This window comes from Vespa mandarinia, chromosome 19 (genome assembly GCF_050613455.1).
Source record: "Vespa mandarinia isolate Hongniang chromosome 19, ASM5061345v1, whole genome shotgun sequence".
Classification (NCBI taxonomy): Eukaryota; Metazoa; Arthropoda; class Insecta; order Hymenoptera; family Vespidae; genus Vespa; species Vespa mandarinia.
The window spans coordinates 2,846,366-2,873,561 of NC_140828.1; the positions used below are offsets into that span (position 1 = coordinate 2,846,366).

Consider the following 27,196-nt stretch of genomic DNA (forward strand, 5'->3'; position numbering starts at 1 on the left):
GTGGCCGAATTGAAAATAAATGCGACGCGTCTCTCTGTATATCTGTATTACCAGGTCTGACCGGTATACACAAGACACTGCTAAAATAGCCTCGCATTTAGAACACCCGGTACATACATACTTATAGCGTCCTAAGAGGTCGACTGATCAAAAGTGCCAAATTGAAAAAGATCACCTTTCTTCCGTCCTCTTTTTTGTCTTATTTTTTTATTTATTTATTCAGATCGATTCTTTTACAACAAATAAAAAGAATGGAGGTTAAAGAAAGATTAAACTTTACATACTTGAAATTACTGAATAAATTCAATAATGTTTTAAACAATTTCATATAAGATCAAGAATCTATCTAATAAATAGATTTATTTGTATTAATTATAAGTCACGATTGAAATGGACATAGTAGGAAAACTATCAATTTTAGACGATTCAAAGTTCTCAATATCTAAACTAAAAGTTCATATATAAGATCAAGAATCTCCTGATAAATAAATTTATTTACTCCTAAGAGTCAGAATTTTAAACTTGAACTGTAAACCAAACAAATTCATATAAAATCAAAAATCTTACTTCTAAATAAATCTATTTGCATAGAAAGTTTACGATAAGTTTAAAATAAAAAATAGTCTATTTGTAAATTTTACGATTGAAATTTCCCAATGCCTTAAACACAAATCTTCAATTCTGTATCAAACAAATTCATCGATCATCACGAGTGTTCTTTCACATAAATAGATCTATATAATAACTATCGAATCACAATTTAAATTCACCGATCGAATAATCGTCTCGACTCGTCGTGCTATTTTTACTAGACATTTATAGGTAGTATAGCAAACAAGTAAGATTGATGATTCGCTTGATATAAAAATACGAAATAAACCTGTGTCTATGTGTGTTCGTGCGAGATGAGCCATGTCTTCGATCAAAATATAATTCAACGTTTCTGTCATCATTTTTCGTTTCCTGGCAATCTTAAATAATTCTTCAAAACGCACCATCAAAGTGCATAGTCGGTTTTATAAAGAGACAGAGACATTACTCTAACAGGACTAACTCGCTAGTTTTCACGAACCACAAGCATACGGGTCAACGAAAATAGACTTCTACGAGAGTAGGAAGAAACATATCTAACATTTTGCTGCTTTTCCTAAATGCAGATGGCAAAATTATGACGTCACAGATAACCATCGTATCATGAAATAAAAAAAAAAAAACTTTGATTAAATTCATATTAAAAAAGCTCAACACAATTTAAATATCTAATAAATATCTATGAGCTAACTTCAAATAAAATAAAAAAGCTTCAATGAAATAAGTATTAAAAGCTCAGCATAACTTAACTATATCTGTTAGAAATCTATGAATCAATTTTAAATAAAAGCTTCAATGAAACTCATATTAAGAACCAAAAAAGACTGTGAAATATTCATTAGGAATTTATGAGTCAATTCGAAAGGTAAAACATAGAAAATAGAAGATGAAGATGAAAGAAGGAAAGAAGGAAGGAAGTAATCGGCAAAATACCCTAAGAAGGGGAGGAGAGAGTACAGCTCAGTATGTAAATGGAAGGCGAATACTTCGAATCTCGTGGTAAGATCGACCAATCAGGAAACGTTGGCGGGGGATGTGCCATAAATGTCGCGCGGAGGATCGCGAAAGCTTGCCGACAGGTCGGCGCCACTGTACCGACGTTCGGTATACTAGTCTACATTTTTGGCGGCAGCCGTCCAGTCTAAGGTCCGATCCCCGAACCGAACGGTCATCCGAACTACTTAGGTAAAAGCTTTTTTTCATCGATCATCCGTGAAAATTAAAATAAAAAAAAAAAAAAAGAAAAAATTAAAAAAGAAAAAAAAGAAAAAAGTTTTGGCGTTTTCGAACAACAATTGCGAGTTCCATTCGAGTTAATCAAAATAATAATAATAATTAATAATAATAGGGATATACCCCTTTTATATCGAAAAGGGTGAATTAAAAAAAAGAGAAAAACGAATTGCAAAAAAAACAAAAGAAAATATAAAAAACGAAATTAGCATCACCGCGAGTGTACTCATTTCACTGAAGGCTTACTTGGAGTTGAAGAAATGCTGAAGAAGCCAACTGAGGAGAGAGAGAGAACATATTTCCCATCGAGATATTAAACCAAGGACAATTTTAACGGGAGCTGTACTTGACCGTTTGCCTGGCCCTACTTTTATTCTGCAAAGATTTTAGTAGGAAATCATACTTCCACTAATCCTCCATATTCATAACACTATCACCTCTCAGCCGTTGATCCATCGTCTTTCGTTTTTTTCATGTCATATTATTGTTTAATTATTTTTATAAATGTGTGTATCATGAAGCTTGAAATAAATGCTAACAGATAATTAATCCTAATACGCTCTAATCACGTATGTGTAATATTTTTAATGATTAGGTGTTTTTAGAAGCAAATCAAAATTATATTGAATTTTGTGTATAATATGTATATACAATGTGTTTATAAAGTTTTAGAGCACAGTAGCCTCGAATTTGTAACACCTAATTGTTGGAAAGACATTGACTAAGCATAACTCTAATAATATATCTAATAAAATACTTCAATATATAAATCATTGGCTATTAGTGGCCAGTCTATGGACGTCATTCGATGATAAACAAAACGTCGAAAGCATCGTGTTTCACTCTCCGAATGTTTACAAATTCCAATAGTCCAATACCGGAAACGATTTCCATTTATACCTAGATTGTAAATTAACCTGATCAGGTTCGCAAAAGATGAATAGTCATCCTGAAATGAAAATGTATCACTTACGTCACATAAAGATACACTTGTATCCGATAAAGATCGTATATAATCGATTATAGTTATGATACTTTTTCTTCTACTACTTCTTCTAATAGATTGTTTATAATAATTGGCAAGGCTTTGTTTAACTTCTTACATAATGCAAGACTGCGTATTTATAACGTCGGATAAGAATAGAATTTAGGCGGACTGAGTGACGCCAAATCCAAGGCGTCTTTTATAGCCCCTTCTGTGTTTCTTCTACCAAAATGTAAAATCATTTTTAATTATATTATCAATCAATTTAATTATTTAATTATCCCATGTGAACTCGATCTACGCAAGAGAAAAAATTAAATTATTATAAGAGAAGCTAATCTCTTCTGTCGATTAGATTCATTCATAAAATTCCTGAAACGTTAGGCATGTAACATACTTCGCATAATCGTCGAGACTTTGTCAAATGTTATGCAAGTTGGCTAGAGTCTTCCTAGCCAAACATTTTGGGCCAAGAACTTTGGTAAGCTAGTATGTACAAGTAAGGTGTGTCGATTCAGCCTGACAATCGTTGGATTAGGCACGTGCTTACGACTTCGTACGAGAGATGCCAAAACTTTAGATTATGCGATTCTTTCAAACGTATCACGTTCCTTCCGTAAATGACGCAATGACGCATCAAACGGGAACGCAATATTTTCATATTTTCGGTACTTTAATACTAAAAAGTAAGATATATCAAAAGATATTTCAGTTTTCTAGAAGCTATGCCCTAGATGATTCGCTTTAGGTATATTTTTAGAAGTCATCTAAATTACATCTTTATTTTCGTAGAATATCGCCAAATAGGATGATGAATCTATACAAATATTTTGTGGATTAATGTTTTTCTACTTAAATTCTTTCTAATAGAACACTTGGTATATATTTATCTTCTTTCCGGCATGTTTAAAGGAGCCATTTTGAATTTCAATGACTTTAACTTAATTGAATATCTTGATGATTTCTTAAATATTATTTTGAAAAAAAAGTTCATGAATTCTAAAATAATTAGAATAAAATTATAACAATACAGATGATTATCGATGAAATATTTAAACAAGTCTCTTATTATTATTGAAATTAGCCAATAAGAATTCGTGAAAATCGGTCAAAGTCAGTCGAAGATACGTCGAGTATACTACTTACTCCTCCCCGGATTCTTACTTCCACCTGTTTTCAACTAAAAACGGACTGGGGCCCGGGCAGACTAAATATAACGACTACGACGAATGAATCCAGGACTCTTGCGTCACAACTCGTTGTTCGTAGGCGCGAGCTTTTCGCCATTGGATTACTAAAGATCGTTTCACACTTTTATTTTATCTCTATAAAAGAATTTAGTATAATGTGACATGGGAGAAAGAAAGAGAGAGATAGAGAAGTTTATCGATAATATGAAGAAAAAAACAACAATTCCTTCATATGTATAAAGGATTAGCGAAGGGTTAGAAACGTTTACCTTCACCTTCTTTGTTGGATTAGATTGATATTCAATTTATTATTAGGTTATATCTTTTTAATTGTCTATCCTATTCAACATCTTTCAAAAAAATCCGACTGCCTGTTAGAACTTTACCAGGTAGTGCCACCTGTGAGATTATCCTATAACTATTTAAAACGACAACATTATAATGTAGGAAAAGTAGAAAACGTTATCGATAATTATTATCGATAAAGTCACTAATTATTTTTTTTTTAATTACTAAATAATAAACACACGTGCACACATAAACACACATACACACATATATATATATATATATGAATACAAATTAAAGAATTAGAATTAATAGTTAACTAGTAAGCGCTATGGAAAAATGCAAAAAAAGAAATATAATGTGAAAGTTGCAGGAAATGATACGGTTATAAGTGAAATCAAAGATATCTAATAAGATCGAATTTTGAAAGGCTAAATTTTACTTTCCTCGTCATCGTCTATAATACTTTTTCCCACCTTAAAATACGCGCATATAGTTGAAAGCGTGCAAACGATCGAGGCCGAGTATGAAGCTAGTCTCGCTAAAATTAGCAAGAGAGGAACGTTGCGTCAACAAAAAGAAAAGACGATGCTACTGTTTGTGTCGCTTGCTTTGATTGGCCAATCGAAAGAACGCGACTGCCAATCGGAACGAGACTTATAAAAAAAGCAAACTAATAAATTTTGATTTATCGAAGCAAATGCAAATAAATATTTTTTGTTTATTTTATTTTTTTCTATTAATATAACTAATTAAAGTGAACAATGATTTATCAAAATTGTCTCTTTTGATATTTTATTTAATACAAGTTTGCGCTTTGATCTGTCTTGATAAGTTTTTTAAGAAAATTTTCTTTATTTTCTTCGGAAAATCCCCAACATGCATTACATTAGTTTCAATTTAACTCGTGACAGAAATAAATAAGAGAAAAGAGGCAGAGTTTCAATTTAATAAACGAAAGAACGTGTCGATCGGATTACTATATCACCCGCACCTATAATGTCTAGAGAAAGGGAAGACATCTTTAGCGTGGCAAGGTTAAAGAAACATATGCTTCGGACTAGTGAAGGCGGATTTAAATTTAGCTTATGCTTATGCAATATATATATATATACATAGAGAGAGAGGGAGAGAGAGAGAGAAAGAAAGAGAGAAAGAGAGAGAGAGTTTAAATAGGAAAATTATGGAGGTTACGTAGGGTATTAAAAAATTCGGCCACCTCGCAGGCATTCCTAAGTTTTTCTCTTTTTTTTTTTTCATCCATTTTGATATCATTTCTATTGGTAGAAAAACAATTTACATGATTATTTAAAAAAATTCCGCGAATATAATGACATAAATAATTATACATTCTTAAATTAAATTCAAACTTCATACTTTTTTGTTCATATTAGCGAACGAGCGTGGTTAGCGACCGAATAAAGCGGCAAAATGGATGCGCGATTCAGGAGCAATCTCGACATGATCGGGCGCAACGAGCCAATCACGAGAAAAGCGAAATTCTGGCAAAGTTACGTTCGGGCTCTGAAAGGTAAAAAGAAAAGTCTATTAGCTAATCTAATTTTTTCTTCTTTCGCATACTAATCCAAATATTTGATTTTCTTTTGTCTTATATTATATAGGTACCGACGATATCAGAGCTCCGGAACATACCCACAGACCACGCAGTATTTTCCGCACCGATTATCCCGAGTTGCATACCACCTCACCCACTTGGCCATTTGGAAAATCGATTTTTGAAAATCCTATTCATGCGGCTGATCGTATCAACACCCCTGGATACAGGTATGTATTATATAATGTTAATAAAAACATTTCAGTTTTACCATATTGATTGAGTAAAAAGAATGTAGGTAACGTCTATAAGTGTGTACATACTTTGTTGATAAAATCGATTTTCTACTTTATCGGGAATCGATAAAATAAAAAGAATGTAAAAAATGTCGGTAACTATGTATATACTTTATCGATAAAATCATTTCTCACTTTGTTTCATCGAAATAATACATATAGAGGGAAAAAAAAAAATCACAAATGTTTTATAAATTTTCTCAAAAATTTTCGCGGAAAAAGGAAAAGAAAAAAAAAGCGATGTGGGTCGACATATTTCTGTTAAGGTATATGCCCGTTCACCGTGAGATCTACGGTTACACGCCAAGGCAAATCTACCCTCATCAGTACAAACCTGTAGAACGCTTCACCCCTGGTACGTACTAAAGAATTCTGAGAAAAAAAGTCCAAAAAAAGAGAATGAACGACGTCGAAAAGAATTCGAAGCGCGAAATGAAATGATATATACATATATATATATATATATATATATATATATATATATATATATATATATATATACACACATATATATATATATATATGTATATATATATATATTTCTCTTATGTTGTATATATACACATAATCATTTATATTACGTATAAATGATGAACTCGAAAGAAGAGAATAACCAACGATAAAAAAAAAAAGGAAACGCGATAGATAAATCAACTGCGAAGATTCGTTTTGAAACGATTATTCGACAGATTATATAATATATAAGAATGATCACAAAGAAATGTAATCGCGAATTCTCGATTACTTTTGGCTTTCTATGTTATACATTCTTCCATAATAATTAAAGAATCATTCAATTAGAAGCCAAAAGTATCGATAAGATTTAGAGAAATCTCGAAAAGATAGATGAATCATCATCGCATGCATAAGTCAACCCATCTCTCTCGACGTATCAACAATGCTTCGACATTTCAACGTATTAAAAAAAATAAAAAAATAAAAAAATAAAAATTAAAACCAAAAAGAAAAAAAAAACACAAAAAACAAACTCAATACGAACAAAAAAGAGCAACTACATTTATGTCTTTTGTTAATACTTCGTATTTCCACGTGGAAAAGAAATTAACTGTAAAAAAAAAACCGCATATTTATTAATAATCGTCTTTTACCATCACATATCTCGTATACCATACGTATAATTCACTAATTATCTTATTTGTACCTAAGTATATAAAAATAATATATAAATCTCGTACCATATATGTGTTACATATGTATGTGTTTAGAGTGTTGCATATGCATGAGTGTACACGACATAAGATCGTCGTCCTTTATGTGTATACACTTTGTAAAAAGTACATACATATATCAATTGTTTAAAGTATGAGTCTCGTTTGTCATCGCGACGATTCGTGTCCCTTCGTCATCCCACCGAAGATATGATGCATGAGGATCAAGATTGAGAAATAAAAAAGGGACTGTCACAAGAAAAGTGAAAGAAAATTCAACAAAATCATATGTCAGTAGATCATCTTCCATCAGAACATCATCCATCTGTGTATTGTGCTATCGCTAAAAAGTAAGATAGAGAAAAAGATAGAGAGATAGATATATGCTTATATATATTTAAAGAGAGAGAGAGAGAGAGAGAGAGAGAATGAGAGAAATAGAAAGAGTAAGAGAAAGAATAAATTACAGAAAAGAAAGCATTCTCTCTGATTTTACTTTCTTTCCAGGATCTAGACCAAACAAGTGGCACTTACTGAATTGCATCAACGATTTGAGTGATCTTAGGCGTCAGCAAATCTCTCGAAAATGGGAGAGAAGGGCAGAAATAGCGATTATTTATCGAGCACAATGCCATCGTCATTATAATAGAAATACACTCGCGAACAATTAACCACCACGTTATGATTTGTTAATGTATTTATTTATTTATTATTTTTTGTTCGTTTTTTATTGTCTTCTGTACCATATTTAGGCAATGCTCTACGTAATGTTTCTATGTTCTATTCATCGAGAATAACTTACCGATAATTAATTAATTGATTAATTGATTGATTAGAAAAATAGAAAAGTTTTCTTTGGGAGAGAATTTTTCGAGATATATATTTTTTGTATATTTATGTATATTCAAAGTAAATTGTTAACTATTGCAGCCGAGGTGGAAGTCTTCGCTTAAATGTCTTATGACGTGCGTCGTAATCTCTCTAGGATGTATAAACGATTAGTACGAGAGGAAGATACAAATAAAAAGAAAAAAAGAAAAGAAAAAAAAAAGAAAATAGAAATGAAGAAAAACAGATGGACGATGGACGCACGGAAATGAAAAAAAAAGAGCCAAAATCAAATCGAAGCTCGGAAACGAATGATTTTTCGAGCGAAGGGAATGCGATAGTCGCGAATCCAACAAAAAAGAAGAGATTTACACGATCTGCGGAGATATTTATTTAATTTAATAAATGAACAATCAATAGAAAAGCCATACTTGAAAAAGCTGGAAATTTCAGCTGAGAATATTATTATAATCGTTTGCTTCTCGTCCGATTCTTTCTTTTATTAGTGATTGACTATATTTGTTTTTTAACCCTCTATAAATTCTTTTTATGTTTATATTTTAAAAACTAATTATTATATAATATATAACTCTCTTATATATAATATATTAAATATAATTTTTATATGGTATAAAAATAGTTTAAAAAAAAATAATATAAATTATACTTACTATATATATTATTTATATTAATTATATATATTTAGTATGAATAGAATTACCTTCTGGTAATACAGACAAACTAAATGACGTCGATAAGCGTAGAAATTTTTTATCGATAAAATCAATTTTTTACTTTATCGAGAATTGAGATAGTAAAAAAAAATACAAAAAACAGTCGATAATTGTGCACATACTTTATTGGTAAAATCACTTTTCTATCTTTCCTATAAGTACTGAATATAATTTATATTAATTTTTTGATATAAATCAATAATGAATTCTTAATAGAAATAGTACTATTATAGAGGGTTAATAGTTTTTCCTTTTGTATTCTTATTATATTTGTATTCTATTTTTATTAATTTTTAGATTGAATTGTACGACGAGAGAAAATTCAAAACGCGTTTAGAAAAAAAGGAAAAAGAAAAAATGAAAACGTCAATTGCATATTCTCATTTAATACTTTGCTCTAATCGGTAACGATAATAATAATACATGCACGCGTATAAAACGGTTATGTTTACTAACAAACGGCAAATTAACGAACTTAATTAATTCATTGATCAATTGGAAGCAAAAATTTCTGTCTTTTTCAGGAAACGGCATGTACTTTCTTTCCATTTTACCTATTCTCTCGATGCCCCATTTATATATATAATCCAAAAATACCTAGTATGATCTCCTATTTTTTATTTTTGTTATATCTCCTCATAAAAAAAATTGTTGCAAAATAATTAACTACTGCTATCGGCGACAATCATAATCGATAAGATAGATAAAAAAAATATTTTCATACACTTAAACACCTCACATTAACACTTACATGAATTATAATTCATTTTCAAACATTCTAAGCAGTCATGAGCAATAATATTATAATTATTATTTATAAATTATTACAAAATTGAGATTTAGATTCTATAAAAGCTTACAAAAGATTGCTCATGTCTTACTACATTTGATTATTTTATAGTAACGTGCTATAAAATAAAAAAAGAAAGCCTAACGAAATAGATACAGATTACTGATTTTATTATAATAACGCTTAGACACATACTTTAAAAACGTACACGTAAAATACAAAAAATGATGCAATTATTTTTTTAAAAAGGAAAAAAAATATATAAACATTTCGTTCGACGCAACTCACTCACCCAAAATTTGAGATTTAAATTCGATAATCTTTTTTTTCACGAACGCAACGTAGCGAATGATTTTTGAAAAAACGTTATTTTTTTGGATACGTGACCATCACCGCTTTTTTCTCGTCACCTCTCAATCAGAGGACGACGTTTTTTTGAAGCAGCTTTTTTCCACCAGGTTAGTATGCTTTTTTCACCTTACGTGACGTATTTTTAGCGAGAAACGCTCACACTTTTTACTCTGATCAAATCATTGATCAGAATTATAAAAAGCTAGTTTATAGGCACGGCTTATAAGATTTTTTTCTAACGCTACGTCAAAATTTAACTAAGCACGTTTATACAACACACTATTAACCTTTATATACTATTGGACTAAATAATAAATAATACATATCGAATTTTTTTAAGATTCTTTTTTGTGAGAAATTTTGATATTTCTCAATATTTTCTTTTTACGGAAAATTTCTATAATTTATCATTTATTTATTAAAAAATTTCTATTAGATTCGATAAATTCGAATATCTCTATTCAAATTTGAAATAAAATTAAAATCAGAATATATAATTAAAAAATCTTTACATTACTTATTGATAAGTTTCTAATAAATTTCAAGTTAGGTCGCGAGAAGGTGCCAAAAAATTTGTTGCTGCATGATTTTTCTTTTTAACTATTGTAGAACACCTTTTTGCAAATTGTTAGAATCACAGCTTTATATAATTAACTTGATTAAGCGCATCGGCATGTTAAATTGCACGCAAAAGCCTACGATGCTTCATCGTTCGTAACTTTTTACCGATCGTGAGAGAAACGATTTTGGAAATGCATAAATAAATAAATAATAAAAATGCATTAAAAAATATATTTTCAAAAGATCGGTATATGTATAAAAAAAAAAAAAAAAGAAAAAAAGATATACGAAATATATCGTTGGAGTGAAAAAGAAGCGCCGAAACGCTTATTCGATAGTGTTAAACTTATTAAATTTATTGAAAACTTCTGTCCCCGTATTTTTTTATTTATGTAAAGATAATTTTGAATAATAAAAAAATAATAATAAATGTTTTACACTTAAAAGTAATACTTATATTCTCTCTCTCTCTCTCTCTCTTTGAAAATGGGACAAAACTTTTCGATAGATCTAATATTATAATACGTAATAAGTGAAAATAAAGCATCAAATATAAATGTTAATATTTAATAAAACAAAGTCACACTAATGACTTTTCTTCATCGTTAAAACGAAAGAAGCATAAAAATTCTTTTCTACAATTTTGGCGTCAGTAGTTTTTAGTGTTGCTATGTGAGAATTGGTGTTTTCTTACTAGGAATGTTAATTCGAATTATATAGTTCTCAATGTAGGTCTATTAAAATATCAGGAAAAATATCTAATTCAGAAAATGAAAGATTAACGAATTAGATATTTTTGCGTATAATCGAAAGGAGTTCAAAATAATTCAATAATGTATATATATCCGATATATACTCCTTTTCATCGAAATAGACCTACTTAATAGATCAAATAAAGACAAGCAATTCGAAGATTGAAGAAAAAAAAAGAAAAAAAAAAAAGAATATTATAATTCACAGTTTGGATAATTTTATAAAAAAATTTCAAATTGTTTGTCATCAGACAAATCGATCGATCGTGTTTTAACACCTGGATAAACTTGTCCCTGAAGTAACATGACTATAAATAATATGAATTAAGATTGTCCAGCTGTTAACACGAAATAATAATTGCATTTGATATTCACATACACAAATATAAAAATCTCAATACACAGCGAAACCATTTGATGCCGACAAGGCTTGGACTGATCATCTGAATCGTTTGGCTGACATCGACAGACTTTACCCGAGCAGGTCGCCATTGCTTGCTCGACACATAAGTCCACCTCTCACCACGAAGAAACTCTTTGATATTCATGGTAATATATAACATAATTTTTCATAACGATCAAATTAAATTACTACAAAGTATTATTTATTATACCTACGTATGCTTTTATTTTTTTTCAGGTAACTTGTTAACCGACGATATCTTCCCGACCTACTCATCATTACTTCGCAGGAAACCTCTTTTCGATTTGCTCGAACCATCTCCAACAGCTCCGATCAGTGCCTTCACGAGAGATCCTTGGTGGTATCCTAGCTTTGCTCCTTATATTCCAAGCTATGCTCAATACAGTACTCCGTTTTACCTGAGGGACAGCTATCTTAGTCCAATTAAACGTAGCTTCTTATGGAGCCGACATCCTATCAGACCACTTGGTATGTTTATATTTTATATATTTTCATCGCCAACTTTACACATTTTTTTTTTTCTTTTTCTTCCTTTCTTTCATTCTTTTTCTATCTTTTTCTATCTTTTTCTATCTTTTTCTATTTTCTTTATCTAATACACCTGCATTTTAATAGAAGACTCTTTTCTATATTTATTTTTGATCATAATTATAAGTGTTGCATATTTTGTATTCGACGAATCGCATCATCGATGTTGACATCATTTTTGACACACATCGAATATAATCATTCTAAGAAAAAATGATGGTTTTTTATAATATTCGTGTAAAGTTTTTTTTTTTTTCGTAAGTATATATACCCCTGCTTCGTGTGGCAAGATATTAAAAGAAATTAGATTGGTGTGTTAATCACTTTTGAAGGATTTATATTCTACAACCAAACAATATATCTGTCATTTCAGGAGCATTATACTACTATTATTCGCAGCCAGTTCCAGTATATCACTTTACCAGCCCGTGGTACAATAAACATTAAGAACAAATAAGAAAAAAGAAAAGAAAAACAAAACAAAACAAATGTGAGCGATCAAACGAAAATGACCACAAAGTGTTTTAATCTATTACCATTTTATTCCCAAGTTTTGTCCGTGCGTGTTTTAATTAAACTGAAATTATTACTTTCAAAAAAAAAAAAAATAAAAAAAGACAAACAGGAAATCATTAATTATAATGACGATGATGACGATAAAATAATAGTTATACAAATCTAAACTTGCTAACTAAAATACATATAATAATAATTAAAATACACATATCAAACTGCTCTGATCACTCATGTCGATTAATAATCGAGATATATCGATTAATAAGTTAACAGAGTATTTTCATTCGATCATTATATTTATGTTCGTGAAATAATATCAACAATATGGAAGTGTTCGTAAGAGTCTGATTGTTTTTTATGTTATTATTACTCCTAACAGATACATTAAGAGGTCATATTTTTGTTTTATTTTCCTCATATATTTTTTCAAACATAAATTTTCATTCGACTATATCCAACTAATTTTCTTTCATTTAATTCGGACTAAACATGGTTGTAAATTGCCTACAGGAAATTAATGTAATTTGAGTTCTTTTTTTTAATCCTTAAAAGTTATTTTTAAAAATAATTATGTTCATTTTGTCATAAAAGTGAAATTTCGGTACGATATAAATACATATTTATTTTTGATTTTAAAAATTGATAAGATCTAAAAAATTTTAATTACGTTTTTTTTATTATTTGATTAATCTTATTTATCACCTAATATTTTGCGACAATTCTCAAATATTTTATCTAATATTTTTATAATACAGTTAATCTATAATATTTCGCATATATATATATATATATATATACACACACACACGCACACACACACGAAAGCAAACAAAAATATATAAAAGTAACTTCATTGATGTTCATTAATGCATCCAGAAAATTTTTAAGGATTAAAAGAAGAATTAAAATAACATTCCTTTATGACATTCTATTTCTAAAAACTAAATACAAGTGTGATTTCTTAAGAAAAAAGATACAATAAAAAAGAAAAATAAGAAAAGGGAGAAGGGTCAACAAACAACCTTCACCAATCATCGCGAATTTCTACGTATCGCGATCTCAACATTGTCTCACCCTCTTGTGTCTTTTGTTTCTATATATTTATTGTTTTTCTTATATATGTATATTTTATTTTCTTTTACTTTATTTTCTTTTACTTTTAATCATTTCTATTTCTAATAATATTTATTATATGTGCATACTCTTTTCTTTTAGCTCACGTCTACTGATAAACTCTCTACGTACAACATATATGTCGCCCCCGCATGGAACGCGTGAATCGAATCTCTCGACGATCGAAGAAAGAAAGTGACGTATGCAAAGTGAAAGTGAAAAGATTATGAAAATTAAAGGAAAAAACAAAAAAACAAAAAAACAAAAATAACAACAACAATATCAAGAAGGAAAAAGGAAGTACGCTTACGTCTCTGGTATCCTAAAAAAGAAAAAGAAAAAAAAAATAAAATAAAATAACAGAAGATTCTGTATATCTCTCTTCTTAGCCAGTGAAAACAAAACAAACAAAAATATGATTAAAACTTGAAAGCATGAGAATTTTATTTATTTATTAATATTCTCTCGAAACGCGATTTACATACATACATTGTATTCCACGTTCGTGCTGTCCGAGAATAAAATAACAATAAACACTGCCAGAAACTTATTGGAAAAATTCAAGCAGAAAAAAAATTTTGTCTAAACATACGTCTAAATTAAAAATGACCCTTTATAAAATTAGGTGAATAAAATGTTACAGAGAGAAGATGTGTACAACAATATGCACGTTTATTATTTGAAAGTTTTACATCTTCAGGATGTTTTATATTACTCATAGGGCTATATCTCTATCGAGATTCGATCGATGGTTATCTCTCTCTCTCTCTCTCTCTCTCTCTCTCTCTCTCTCTCTCTCTCTCTCTCTCTCTCTCTCTCTCTCTCTCTCTCTCTCTCTCTCTCTCGCTCTCTCTCTCCCTCTCTTTTCATTATTTATTTATTTATTTATCTCTTCATTAATCCAATTTTTTACAAATACTTTTAATTTATCCTCTTTTTGTTATTTCTTATCCTTCTCCTTACACTACACAAAATGATTCCATCGACGAATCACGATTGGCTTAACCATTTACAAATATAATATATATTTTATATATATATATATATATATATATATATATATATATATATATATATATATATGAATCTTGGACGAAAAATGCATATCGAGGGGAATCACAACCACTCCATTATTAATCATTCATCAAAAAAGAGAGAGAAAGGGAGAAGACCAAAGGTCTTGTTTCTTTTTTCAACCAATCAACGACAACAACTACGACAACAAATGGTTTTTTTTTTTCTTTTCTTTTTTTTTTCTTTTTTTTTTTTTTTTTCTTGATAAAAGCCTTTTAAAACATTGTCGTCATAGTTGTCATCGTCGTGTCATTATGTTTTCACACTCATGGTTACTTGATCTCCACGAGCATACGAGCATATGACTGATGCATATCGGAGGAAGTAAAAAGAATATATGTAAGCGAGGGAAGAAAATATCTGACAAGTTTTATATTTCAGCCGGTAACTATGAAAGTGATTTCATAAGCAATATTTTCAAATATTTATCTTTGAATTATTTCAAAATTATTTTTCTATAACGAAAAAGAAAACAGAAAAAGTAAGTATATATTTATTTTTGAATATAAATATAATTCTTTTACGTTATTTTACAATGTTGACCTATTAACTGTGTCAGTTTATTTTAATAATGTATATTTTTGTATAACAATAATTAAAAGAACAAATATATCCAAACGCAGAATATTTTAGAGACGACATAAAAAGAAAAAAAAGAAAAAAAAAAATAAAAAGAAATTAACAAGACATATCACAGTATAGACAGATTGTTTACATAGGTGTGTTCGTCTGTTTGTCTGTCTATGTGACATATCTAAATAAAAATTGAACGGCTGAAAGACTTTGAGAAGAAATACATACATACATTATGTCATAATGCAAAAAATTCATGATGAATATATTTGTGAAACACAGTTAACAAGTTAACAATATAGCGTATTGTGACATAAAATATGTTTTTTAATATCTCAAATGGAACTTGGATCACTTTCATAATCACTGAATCATACATACACACATACACACACATATGCGTGCGACTGTACTATGTGTGCTATGCTTCTCTTCAAGTATTACCATTTTGTTTACTTCCTTTTTCTTCTTTTCACTCTCGAGTGACCACGCTTCATAGATCAAGTAACTAATTCAAAATGTCAGTATATTTATATTTACTCCGTAACAAGCGCTATAATAAAAAAAAGAAAAATAATATAGGCAGCGGTATATGTTATACCAAGATTAGAAATGCAACTTAAAAAAGGCTATTTGTTTCTCTATAATTTAATAATAATGTTTAATAATAATAATAATAATAATAATAATAATAATAATACAAATAATAGTAGCGGTAAAATAGTGTGGCATTCTAATAATATAATAATTCATTATATTGATTTAAAATAATTAATTAATTAATTATATTTATTAATTAATTAAATAATAATAATAATAATAATAATAATAATAATGGAAGGAATCATGTGTAAAAAGTAGTAACGTCGTGTAGTAACGAGTGTGGCTTCGTTATCGATCGTTCATTTTATTTATACAACATGGCAACTTAGAAATGCGAAGGAATCAAAAGTTACGTGGTTCTGATATTATTATATTGTTTTTTCATGTTATTTTATTTCTTTTATGAAAAAGATAAGTATATGCATTCAAAGATTTTTAATTTCTTTTTGTTTAATTCGAAAACAAAATTAAACGACGAATTATTATTTTTTATATAAATATTGCCAATTGTGTATGAGAATGAATATCGAGGACCTCGTTTATATTTCTTGTATTTATTTATTTATTTATTTATTTATTTATTTATTTATCCATTTAATTTGTATCATTTTATTTAATCATGGAAAAAGCTTATTAACTTTCCATATTTAAACTTTATCCTCTATTTTAATCCCCCATTTTTTCACGTACATATCTTTGCAATGAAAAACATCATTCGTAATTATTAGTACGGTTTCTTTTCTGTTCCATCAGAAATGGTTCTATTTTTCTCATCTCTTTTTCTTTATATACTCTTCCAATTCATTAGATTAAAAAATATAAATAATATATATATATATGTATATGTATATATATTTTTGAACATACCTTTCAGTATGTATATAATCAATATTATCGTAGAGATTGCTAAAATTAAAATCAATTTTTCAAATGCAATATTTAAAAAGAAAAATTGGAAGGAAAATAGAAAGAGAGAAATAAAAAATGAAGAACATAATAGCTACTAAAACCTCTAACTATGTACATTTGCAGCATTCTATGTTACGTAATCAACTGCAATGCTTATAATGAGAATAACAATTATAATGATAATGAGATGATTATGATTGTAATGATGGTAATAATGATGATGATGATGATAATAACGATGACGATGACGATGACGATGACGATGATAACGTTGGACGACGAACAATGATAACAATAAATAAAATTAGTAGTAGTAATTAATTAATCGAAAAATCTCTAAATAACGCGGACATTAATCAATCTCGATATCTCTTGAACTTATACAAGCATGGAAGAAATAAATACTTAAACGAATGTTCCGAACCATTAATACTCGACAAAAATTACTACAGCGGTTACAAAATTACACAGAGATCGTTAACACAATTTATTTGCAATAACTTTAAATATATATTTATAAAAAAAATAAAAAATAAATATATATATATATATATATTTAAAAAAATATTTAATATATCATTTTATAATGTATTATAATTGGAAAATAACGTAGGAGAAATTCTCCAATAAATTAATTGAAAACAAACAACAAAGTTATTGCAATAAAGTTGATCTGTCTCTTATATTTCTCTGCGTCATTATATCTTGGACTATCTTCAGTATGGAAAAATGCAAGTTATTTTCATAGAACGTAGGCGTCGAGTCTCGCCTAGTTCGATGAAAAAAAAAATAGGGGGGAAAAAGAAATAATCGTATCGTTTGTGAATTAGTTACACCGCTTATCTCGTTAAGATGCAATCAACATAAAAAGTAAGAGTAATCTTACGCACACTTTATCTTTTATATTAACGGATTAGGATAGATTAGATCGAGCTCGACGTCTTCATGCTGAAAAACGTGAAAATAAGTCCTTACAAGTTTCTGCGATTAAAATTATCGTCCCGTCGGATCTGTACGACCTTTTTTCGTAAATAGACAAACCTTACCTTTCAGCACTGTCAATAAAGAGAATACTAATTGTTCGTTCGGATCAGAAGGCTGTCATTTCTTTTTCGCAGGATTTCTTTGTGGTGTAGATGGTCTGCCTGCTTGGCCGGTATTCATACCACCGTATTGATACTTTGCTTTCTTCTCTGAAGGTTTCAAGATCTACATATGAAAAGAAAATTACAGATTTTAAATTTTCGTACATATAAATGTGATGGTTGCTTTTTTCTTTTTCTTTTTCTTTTTCTTTTTTAATAAATGATCATTACCTGGAAACTGCACATCAAAGTTTCGTCAACGCTCATCATGCCACCAGCATTGTCGAACTCTCCACAATAATTAGGAGCAGAAAAGAGGGTGACTAATTGTCTCTTAGCAAAGAACTCGTAACCATCTTCGACAACTTGATGAGCTCTACATATTAAATCCATGTCGTGTCGATTTAAGAACTTGGACACGACGTCTGGACCGAAGGTGAATGATACACCTCTATCGTTTTCACCCCAACCCTGAACAAGTATAATTCAAGGATACAAAAAGTTTGTTTTACTCTTAAAAAAAGAAAAAAAAAAACATTAGAAATTCGATTCAATTAGATTTACTTTACCTGAACGTCTTTATCAGGATCAGACCAAAGTAGATCACAAAGAAGACCAGTATCAGGTACGTCGGTGGGTCTCATGATCCTTTTGATTTGCTCCATACTCTACAAAATTCAAATATAAAGATAAAATCCAATATTATAGAATTAAATAAAGTAAAAATTTATTTTTCAAATAAAAATTTAAAAATAAGATCACCTGAAGATCCGGACTGAGGCCACCATGACAACAGAAGATCTTTTCATCGATAATTGCAGCTATTGGTAGACAATTAAAGCAATCGGTAAATGTCTTCCAAAGCTTTATGTTATACCTCCTTTTGCATTCATCATAAAATCCATATATCCTATTTATGCTAGCACATTCGTGATTCCCGCGCAGCAGGAAGAAATTCTCTGGATATTTGATTTTATAGGCTAGCAAAAGACATATGGTTTCGAGCGATTGCTTTCCACGATCAACGTAATCACCGAGGAACAGGTAGTTAGCCTCAGGTGGGAAACCACCGTACTCGAAGAGCCGTAATAAATCCGTATATTGACCATGAATATCACCGCAAATTTTAAGAGGTGCTTCCAATTCCAATAATATCGGTTGTTGAAGGAAAATCTCACGGGACTTCAAACAAAGTCCACGTACTTCTCCCTCCGACATCGTCACTGTCTTCCCCGGTCTGCATCCTCTTACTGTGCTCACATAAATTTCAATAAATTATTCTAACGATATTATTAATTAATTATTCTCTATTTCAATTAGCCTACGACCAATAGCAGCATTACGATATTAACAGCATCGAGCATACTCTATATTTAATGCATATTTGTTTCTTTCTTCCCCCCTTGTGGGTTGGGGATAGAATATAACCATAGTATACCCAGCTGATCATAAAAGACCATTAATAGGGGTTGAGTGTTGGGGTTGACAATTTAACCTTATAAAAATCCCCTTATTACAGAAACTTCAAAAAGAAAAGTCAGATTCATTAAGTGCAAATAAGAATTTCTAAAGGAGAGTGAAACCTATCCTGGATTATAAATGCCAATGGATGGATAGATGGATATTTTTTTTTCTTAATTTAAATAAATTGTCAATATATATTTTTCCTATATATACTTTTTTTCATTATAACTCATTTATTTATCATACAAACGTATCTTCCTAGGAGATTATAAATTATATAGTAGCAGAGAACATACTCTCTACCTACTTCATTTATATATTATACTTTCTATTTTAGAAAAATCGTCAATATTACTTCTATATACTTTTTTCATCTAATTCATTTATGTTAAAATTAGCGTATGATCTATCTCCCTGGGAAATAAATGAATTATATAGCACAGCATAGAGCATACTTTCTACATAGAACGTATAGACCTTTATTTATCTTAGAACAATCATCAATATTCCTCCCATATACTCTGTTCACCTAACTCATTTATATTGAAATAATCGTAGAACCTATCTCTCCTATGAACCAACAAATTTGAATTATAAAGGTTACTCCATTAAGATTGTGTTATGTACACACACACATATACACACACACACATACACACACATACACACGAACGCACGCATGCAGGCACGCACGTATATAAAAGCAACGATTGAGAGAATCTATTATCATCGTCCAACCTACGACAATAATGATATGCATTCTAGAAGGAAGAACGAGTTTTATATATTCTGTCCATGTTAACAAAAATTTTATTCAAACGCGACGTACGTGCGTTCGAGTTATAACGTATAAGCGAATAAATGACCTTGCTTAACTAAAAATATGGAACATAGAAAGAGAAAGAGAGGAGAGAAGTAAACGTTTCGCGTATATACATACACATATGATAATAAAGAGTCATTATGTAAAAAGCTAACATAACAGCGATCTCCTCGTGACAGGTAAAGATGCAAAAGAACGCGTAACGATCGATGATGCTCGTCCACGCGAACGATACTTTAACGTATATTTCGCGCCTTGTGGAACAACGATATGATGGGGAATGGGGATGAGGGAAAGTCAAGCTTGTATATATCGCAGCAAACGTGTTACGACGCTTTTAGATCATTTTCTTCTACAACGATCCTCTAATTCTTATCAACGTTTCTTATTACGAACATGATGTCATTTCTAACGTTATTCTAATTATCATTATTATCACTGCGTATTTCTTCATTTTACCGCGCTCGATGTATTTATAGACGTAAAAGAACTTTTATGACGAGCAGGACTCAAAATCCATCGTGAATGGTATTGAAAAACAGCTTATCGTTCAAATATGCACATTCAAGTAAATAAGAATGAAATCTTGAAGAATTCATTTCTTTGATTAATTTTTTCTACATTTATTAATTTGATTTCTTGTTTTGAAAGAACGAGGTTATAACAAAAGTATTTAAAAAAAAAAAAAAAAAAAAAGAAACGTGAAAATCGAATGTATGTTCATGTAGAGCGACTAAAAAGAAGTTAAGGAAAGTTCCAACCTTGTGATATTTTGGAATAAAAAGATTTCTTAGAATTATGATTATGATTGGCATCGTTTATTATCGACAATAAGAGAACGATAAAATGGCAAAACTTTGTAAACGCGTTATAAAAGCGTCACTCGTGCTGCAATTCTTTATAAGCAAAAAAACTCTTATGTGTATGTGTATTATGTGTCATTTATTTATTCGTGGATGTATGCGCGCTTGTGTATACATATGTATACATATGTATACATATATTCCGTTCTACGCTTAATCAAATAAACTTTTCCGATACTACGTTAATCAAGATGAATACGATATTTACATCGAAAATTTATTCTGCTGGTTTGACTTCGTTTTTATAAACAAAAAATGGCGCGATAATTGAAATTAAAAGAACCCTGAAAGAAGTCATAGTACATAAAATGGAAGGGACAGAGAGAGAGAGAGAGAGAGAGAGAGAAACGATATTGCTAACCGGTTTTCAAGACAACCTTCCATGCTTCCGCCATCGTCCATGCTGTTGTAAATACGTATCTGCGCGATCTTTCGAGCGCGAAAAAACGGAGGGATGAAGGGAATAAGAAGGGCAAGAGAAAAGTATAAACCAAAACCGAATATTGTTACAATCTCTTTGGCAAAAGTAAGTTTTACGTCTACCACGATTACTATAAAAAGACGCTCGAGATTAAGGGATATTAGGTGAACTAGAAAAAAATAAATAAATAAAAAAAAAAATAAATAAAATAAAGTAAAAATAAAATAAAATAAAAATATGAATATAAATAGAACGGAGTATAGCAGCAACTACTTGAATTTTGTTTGGGTCCTTGTAATATATGCCTACCGACAAAATCCGACGAGAAAATATCTTTTAGCTTGGCTTTCTTCTGTATCTGGTCTTTCTGCGTGTTGTACACTTTGAGGAGCATCGAAAGGGCCGACGACGCACGTTGTGCACGAATGTATCGAGGAAAAGAGAAAGAGAGCGAGAGAGAGAGAGAGAAAGAGAAGGAGAGGGAAAGGAGGGGGAGAGAGAGAGAGCAAGAGAGAAAGAGAAACAGACAAAAATCGTTTTTCCTAGTTATTAAAAATAAATAAAATACGCCGTTAAACCGTTAAACTAGACAAATCCCGAATAGTATAATTCTTTTACAATATATTCGGTATACTTAAAGAAAAAAAAGAGATCAATATTCATCGCATTTTTTCTCTAACTATATATTTTTCCTTTTTTCTTTTTTTCTTTCTTTACCGAAAATTTCCTACATATGTACGTAAAAGACGTTGTACTAGAAATAGATATGTATGTAGAAGCGAGCGAGCAGCCGCTAAACTGTTGGAATAATCAATCTCGATCTTGTTGGATTAATCGTACGAAAGTAAAATGAAAAATCATAAAAGTGGGACGACGCGTACCGTTCGATCCGTCGCGCTCGCTCGAAAAGAAGTTGTATACACTGGTGTTGCTGCTGCTGCGGAATAATACGCGATACGATATTTTTCTGTTGGATTTAACGCGATTATTTCATACGGATAAAAGCACGCTTCTTGATGAAATCGAAAGCGAAGTTATTGTTAATAATCTTACACTGTGATCTCTCACGAGTGCTCTTTCGTTATCACGTACCTTCTAATAATCTTTGTATGAGGCTGTCGATGTTCAAGTCGACATCCGCCATTTTTTCTCGCCACTGACTAGCGCACTAACGCTCGTGCAATGGTTAGTAGGAGGGACTACTTCGGCACCTGCCTGTTTTACTTGCGCGTTTACAGAAAGAGAGAGAAAACTTATAGACGTATATGTTAAACGTGTTGCATGCTATACTCTTATCGACTGCTGATACAGACATTTTGTTGTTCTTTTTTACTTTTTCTCAATCTTTCTCTGTTACTCGCTTCCTCTTTCTCTATAGTTTCTGATTGGCTCGTCTTACTCATTGTCGCTTATGATTGGCCAATCACTTTCACTTTCATTCTGATTGACTTATTTTTCTCACTCTTACTTCTTATTGGTCAATCACTCTCACTTCTGCTTCTGATTAGCTCGTTTTTCTCATTCTCAATTCTGTTTGGTTCATCTTACTCATTCTTGTTTCTGATTGGTTCGTTACTCTCTTTGTTTTTAATTGGTTAACCACTTTCTTTATCACCTCACTCTTTTCGAACGTAAGCTTATAAACAGAAGACAAGAAGCAATATGTTTGAAATGAAATAAGAGAAATATATCGAATCAAGAAAATGTCAAAGTCACACTTTGAAGAAAATATCACACTTCATTTACATAGATTTATTATTTCATTGCTCCTTGTGTTCTTCAGTATTATGTATTTCTTTCTCAAGAATTCTACGTAATTCTTATGAAAACATATTTGCATTTTATCATCACACCATGATGCAACCATGTTTAAATGACATAACACTTAACATCTACATTATTTAGTTCTATTAAAATTGAGAACAGTATGTTTCCGTCACTTTGTTCATATCAATTAATTCATGCATCACTCAGATGATTCAAGAAATGTCTACTATAAAAATTGATTGTAAAATTCACAATGTACATTTTTTTTAACGTGAGCTGTTGCAGTATGACCAATGAATAAAGACAATCTAGAATTATATATTTAATATTATCTTAACCATATTTTCGATGATAATCTGGGGGAGGATCTGTATAATCTTGTTGAAGATTGAATAATTCGACATGATTCTTTTGCAAATACTGTAGAAAATCATGAAAATGTGATAGTAATAATTGTATGCTTCTTTCGTCTAAAGTAGTATAGGATAACATTCCGCCTAGTCTAACTGAAAATAAATGGAGATAAAATTGTAATGTAAATTTTAGTCTTAAAATATCTAGATGTACATAGAAAATATTTAAAATCTTTACCAAATAATCGAAGTAAATGAAATGCACCATACATTTGACTGGGCAAAACATCTGGATTGTCGTTCAGCATCTGTATAAATTGTGGACGTTCCCATTTATATAATAATTGAAGACCTAAAGTAATATTGAAGTAATCCCTAATGCCTTTTGTTATTTCCATAACACTTTCTCTATAATAAGTATTTAGAATTAAAAACATTCTAATAATATGTCCTGTAACATAAATAGTAAAAAGTTATAGCAGCTAACCTGGTAGCTTCAGGTTTTCCAACTGATTTTGATTCTACATAATCATCTAGAATTTTATCAACTGTGTTTTTAACAGGCAAGACTGGTAATTTATGATGTTTTAATATTACTTCCGATTCGTCTATTAGAACAAATTTTAATTCTTCCGGTATCTTAATTTTAACTTCTACTTTTGTAAGATATTCTTCATTTTCACCAGAAGGTTCTACTCGGCTACAATACAGTTAGTTTTTGTAATTGTTATATGATATATTTCCAATAAATGATAAATCTTATCTATGACAAACCTGCGTTTTTTGCGTGGTCCTTCTGTTGTAGTATCATGAGATGATGAAGGTGTAACAATACTACTTGCACTTTTATTAAGACGACTAATAGTTTTATCAACATTTGCTACTGGTGTACTAGCTCTACTATCAGTATCTTTTTCTCTACCAATATCACTTCTTCGTCCTTGAGTTTTAGAACCTGTACTACCTTTCTTAGTTTTCTGTGCACTCTGTTGATTAGAATGTGCTCGTTGTACCTCCCGTTGTCTTTGTACATTAGCTTCATTATATTTCAATACTCGACTTTCTGGCACCCATTCATCCCAACTAATAATTCATAAATATAAATTAAAACTTATAATAATAGTAATAAAAATAATTTTCTGTTATACTTGCTTTTTATTCCAACCAGCATAATGAATAAAATATTTGATTTGTTTCTCCTTTGTGATAGAAAATTTTAAACATTTAGCTTCATAAATCAAGGGTCCATGAAAACATAATACTTTCTCACCTGTTTAACAGAAAATAACAAGACTTTTGTAGAAACCAAACGTAAATGACAATTTAACATAAATAAATTATTATTCTGGTTATGTAATAATAAGAAAATATACCTTCTTGAAATTTACACTTTGGAGGCATCTTAATAGTTTGTTGAATATTAATGTTTCTATCGTTTCTTTACCAATAGAACTAGTCAAATTATCATTCTTCTCACAAACCTTCTGATAAAACACTGTAGATTTTTTGCACAAAAATATATAATGACAATTTTCATTTATTTTTACATATTTATTAATTTATTTTATAAAATTATTTCTATTTTTCACTTTATAGAACATGCAGTTAGCAATCAACGACAAACAAATTTATTTCGTCTAACCAATCACAACACTAGAAATATAAAATATTAGTAGTGTCATATATATATATGTATGGATGTAAGTATATACATATTTCTTTTATTTTTTCATGAGAAATTGCCCAGTGCCCACTTGTATGCTTATTCGGCCGCGCCCTGTATATGATACGATTTATATTAAATTGCTTTTATGAAAACAATTACTATACAATATAATGATAAATCTTACATACAATAATTTTATCAAATAATTATATAAAAAAGACAAATATTCTATTTTGTTCGAGATAATTATAATTAGAGATATGATTTCATATCGATATGAAATAGGTAAACAATAGGTAAGCAGTCGATAATCCGATTGTCGTATATTGTGAACATAGCCTTAAGGTTGTTCATTTTCCCTAGTTTTATAATGAGTTACGCCAACAATGAGAAAAGGCATAATTCTTGACTGATTTTAATAAACAAGATCTCATTTTAAATGCGAAGGTTTAATCTAGAATTCCGTTTTATAGAATTGTTGAAAAAGCTTTATTTTCTTTGAAAACAAACGTGCTAAAAAATGATATTTATTCAAGAATAGTTTATATACAAATAAAAAGCTTTTTCAAAAATTCGAGCAAACGAAGTCCTAACCTAAACCTTTGTCTTTAAAATGAAATTTTGACCATCAAAATTGATCAAAAATTATGCCTGTTCCCATTGTTGGCGTAAATGCTGTTTTTGACATTTTTCGCGAAGAAGTTTTGTACTGTGGCGGCTTTAAAAATTTGTGGCGAAAAAGAAAAAGCTCGTTCCTTCACTATTGATTTTCACATTGCATTGAATAAATATATATATTATCCATGATCGTCATCAAGTAGCAATTACCTGCTTGCGTGTGTACGTAAATAGCTGATGCTCAGATTTTCAGAATCTCTGGTAAATTAATCTCTCCTATTAGAAAATTCAAATTATGAACGAAACAAAAATTTTCCCGCAAATCGACCATTGTATAAATATTACACGATGCCCGAAGATGGCACGCAAAATCGTGCCACCTCTTGACAAGTTATGTTATCCTATTAGAAATTTCAAATTATGAACAAATCGAAAAGATTTTCTGCAAATCGAGTTTTATATTACGATCATATAATGACAATATATGTGTAAAATATAATATATAACAAAATTTTTGAATACCCCTACCGTCATCTAGCGTGGAGATTGGTACTAAATAATTATACCCCTTGTGCCATCTAGTTTGGGAAGCGGTACTAAATAATTATTTTGAAGTCTTTTATATCTCTTGCGCCATCTAGAGTGGGTACCTGTATTAAATAAATATTTTCAGAAATCGTACAATATGTTTGGCACCATCTAGCGTGGGGATCGGTACTAAATAATTATACCCTCGTGCCATCTAGCCTGCGGAGCGGTATTAAATGATTATTTAAGAAATCTTTTATACCCCTGGGGCCATCTAGCGTGGCAGCCTGAATTATATTTTCCCGCTTTTTATACAACGACCTCCAATATTGTCATGTGCTCCTGTTACAAAACGCGCATTTTTGCGACAATATCACGACCGATTATAGACATCCTGGCTATGTAATACGTAGAAAAATACATTATATTCGATAATTATAGAAGTATTTGTTTTACAATATAAACTGTCATAATATATATAAATATTATATATATATTATATATATATATATATATATATATATAATACAAATATTTAAACAATA

General features: G+C 30.0%; 3 protein-coding genes and 1 long non-coding RNA gene across 8 annotated transcripts; 2 read left to right on the plus strand and 2 right to left on the minus strand.

Annotated features, from left to right (window-relative positions):
* Positions 1-1,616: 1,616 nt before the first annotated feature.
* Mf (myofilin) lies at positions 1,617-14,345 on the plus strand. 3 transcript variants are annotated; one of them, XM_035883796.2, is made up of 8 exons: positions 1,617-1,776; positions 5,682-5,818; positions 5,910-6,072; positions 6,405-6,493; positions 11,729-11,872; positions 11,964-12,215; positions 12,649-12,765; positions 14,007-14,345. In XM_035883796.2, the coding sequence occupies exons 2-7, from the start codon at positions 5,719-5,721 to the stop codon at positions 12,720-12,722; spliced, it is 822 nt and encodes a 273-aa protein (XP_035739689.1). In that variant the 5' UTR covers positions 1,617-1,776; positions 5,682-5,718; the 3' UTR covers positions 12,723-12,765; positions 14,007-14,345. The 3 variants fall into 3 exon arrangements, with proteins under 3 accessions (XP_035739689.1, XP_035739691.1, XP_035739690.1); XM_035883797.2 differs by lacking the exon at positions 1,617-1,776 and adding an exon at positions 2,023-2,213; XM_035883798.2 differs by lacking the exon at positions 12,649-12,765.
* A 214-nt stretch (positions 14,346-14,559) lies between these two features.
* LOC118449341 (serine/threonine-protein phosphatase PP1-beta catalytic subunit) lies at positions 14,560-23,031 on the minus strand. Of its 3 annotated transcripts, none has more exons than XM_035883789.2 (6): positions 22,812-23,031; positions 18,911-19,398; positions 18,718-18,816; positions 18,380-18,619; positions 18,110-18,272; positions 14,560-18,011 (listed from the first exon to the last, which is right to left on the minus strand). In XM_035883789.2, the coding sequence occupies exons 1-5, from the start codon at positions 22,861-22,863 to the stop codon at positions 18,165-18,167; spliced, it is 987 nt and encodes a 328-aa protein (XP_035739682.1). In that variant the 5' UTR covers positions 22,864-23,031; the 3' UTR covers positions 14,560-18,011; positions 18,110-18,164. The 3 variants fall into 3 exon arrangements, with proteins under 3 accessions (XP_035739682.1, XP_085518888.1, XP_035739684.2); XM_085662762.1 differs by lacking the exon at positions 22,812-23,031 and adding an exon at positions 22,029-22,174; XM_035883791.2 differs by lacking the exon at positions 22,812-23,031 and adding an exon at positions 20,306-20,387.
* Positions 21,198-23,993, plus strand: LOC146872386 (uncharacterized). Its single transcript, XR_014983304.1, has 2 exons — positions 21,198-21,824; positions 22,060-23,993. It is a non-coding gene; the product is annotated as an uncharacterized LOC146872386 (long non-coding RNA).
* MRG15 (mortality factor 4-like) lies at positions 23,458-25,709 on the minus strand. The gene is made up of 6 exons (XM_035883792.2): positions 25,213-25,709; positions 24,992-25,109; positions 24,614-24,922; positions 24,327-24,539; positions 24,078-24,247; positions 23,458-23,992 (listed from the first exon to the last, which is right to left on the minus strand). Exons 1-6 carry the CDS (start codon positions 25,238-25,240, stop codon positions 23,820-23,822), a joined length of 1,011 nt encoding a protein of 336 aa, XP_035739685.1. The 5' UTR covers positions 25,241-25,709; the 3' UTR covers positions 23,458-23,819.
* Positions 25,710-27,196: the final 1,487 nt, after the last annotated feature.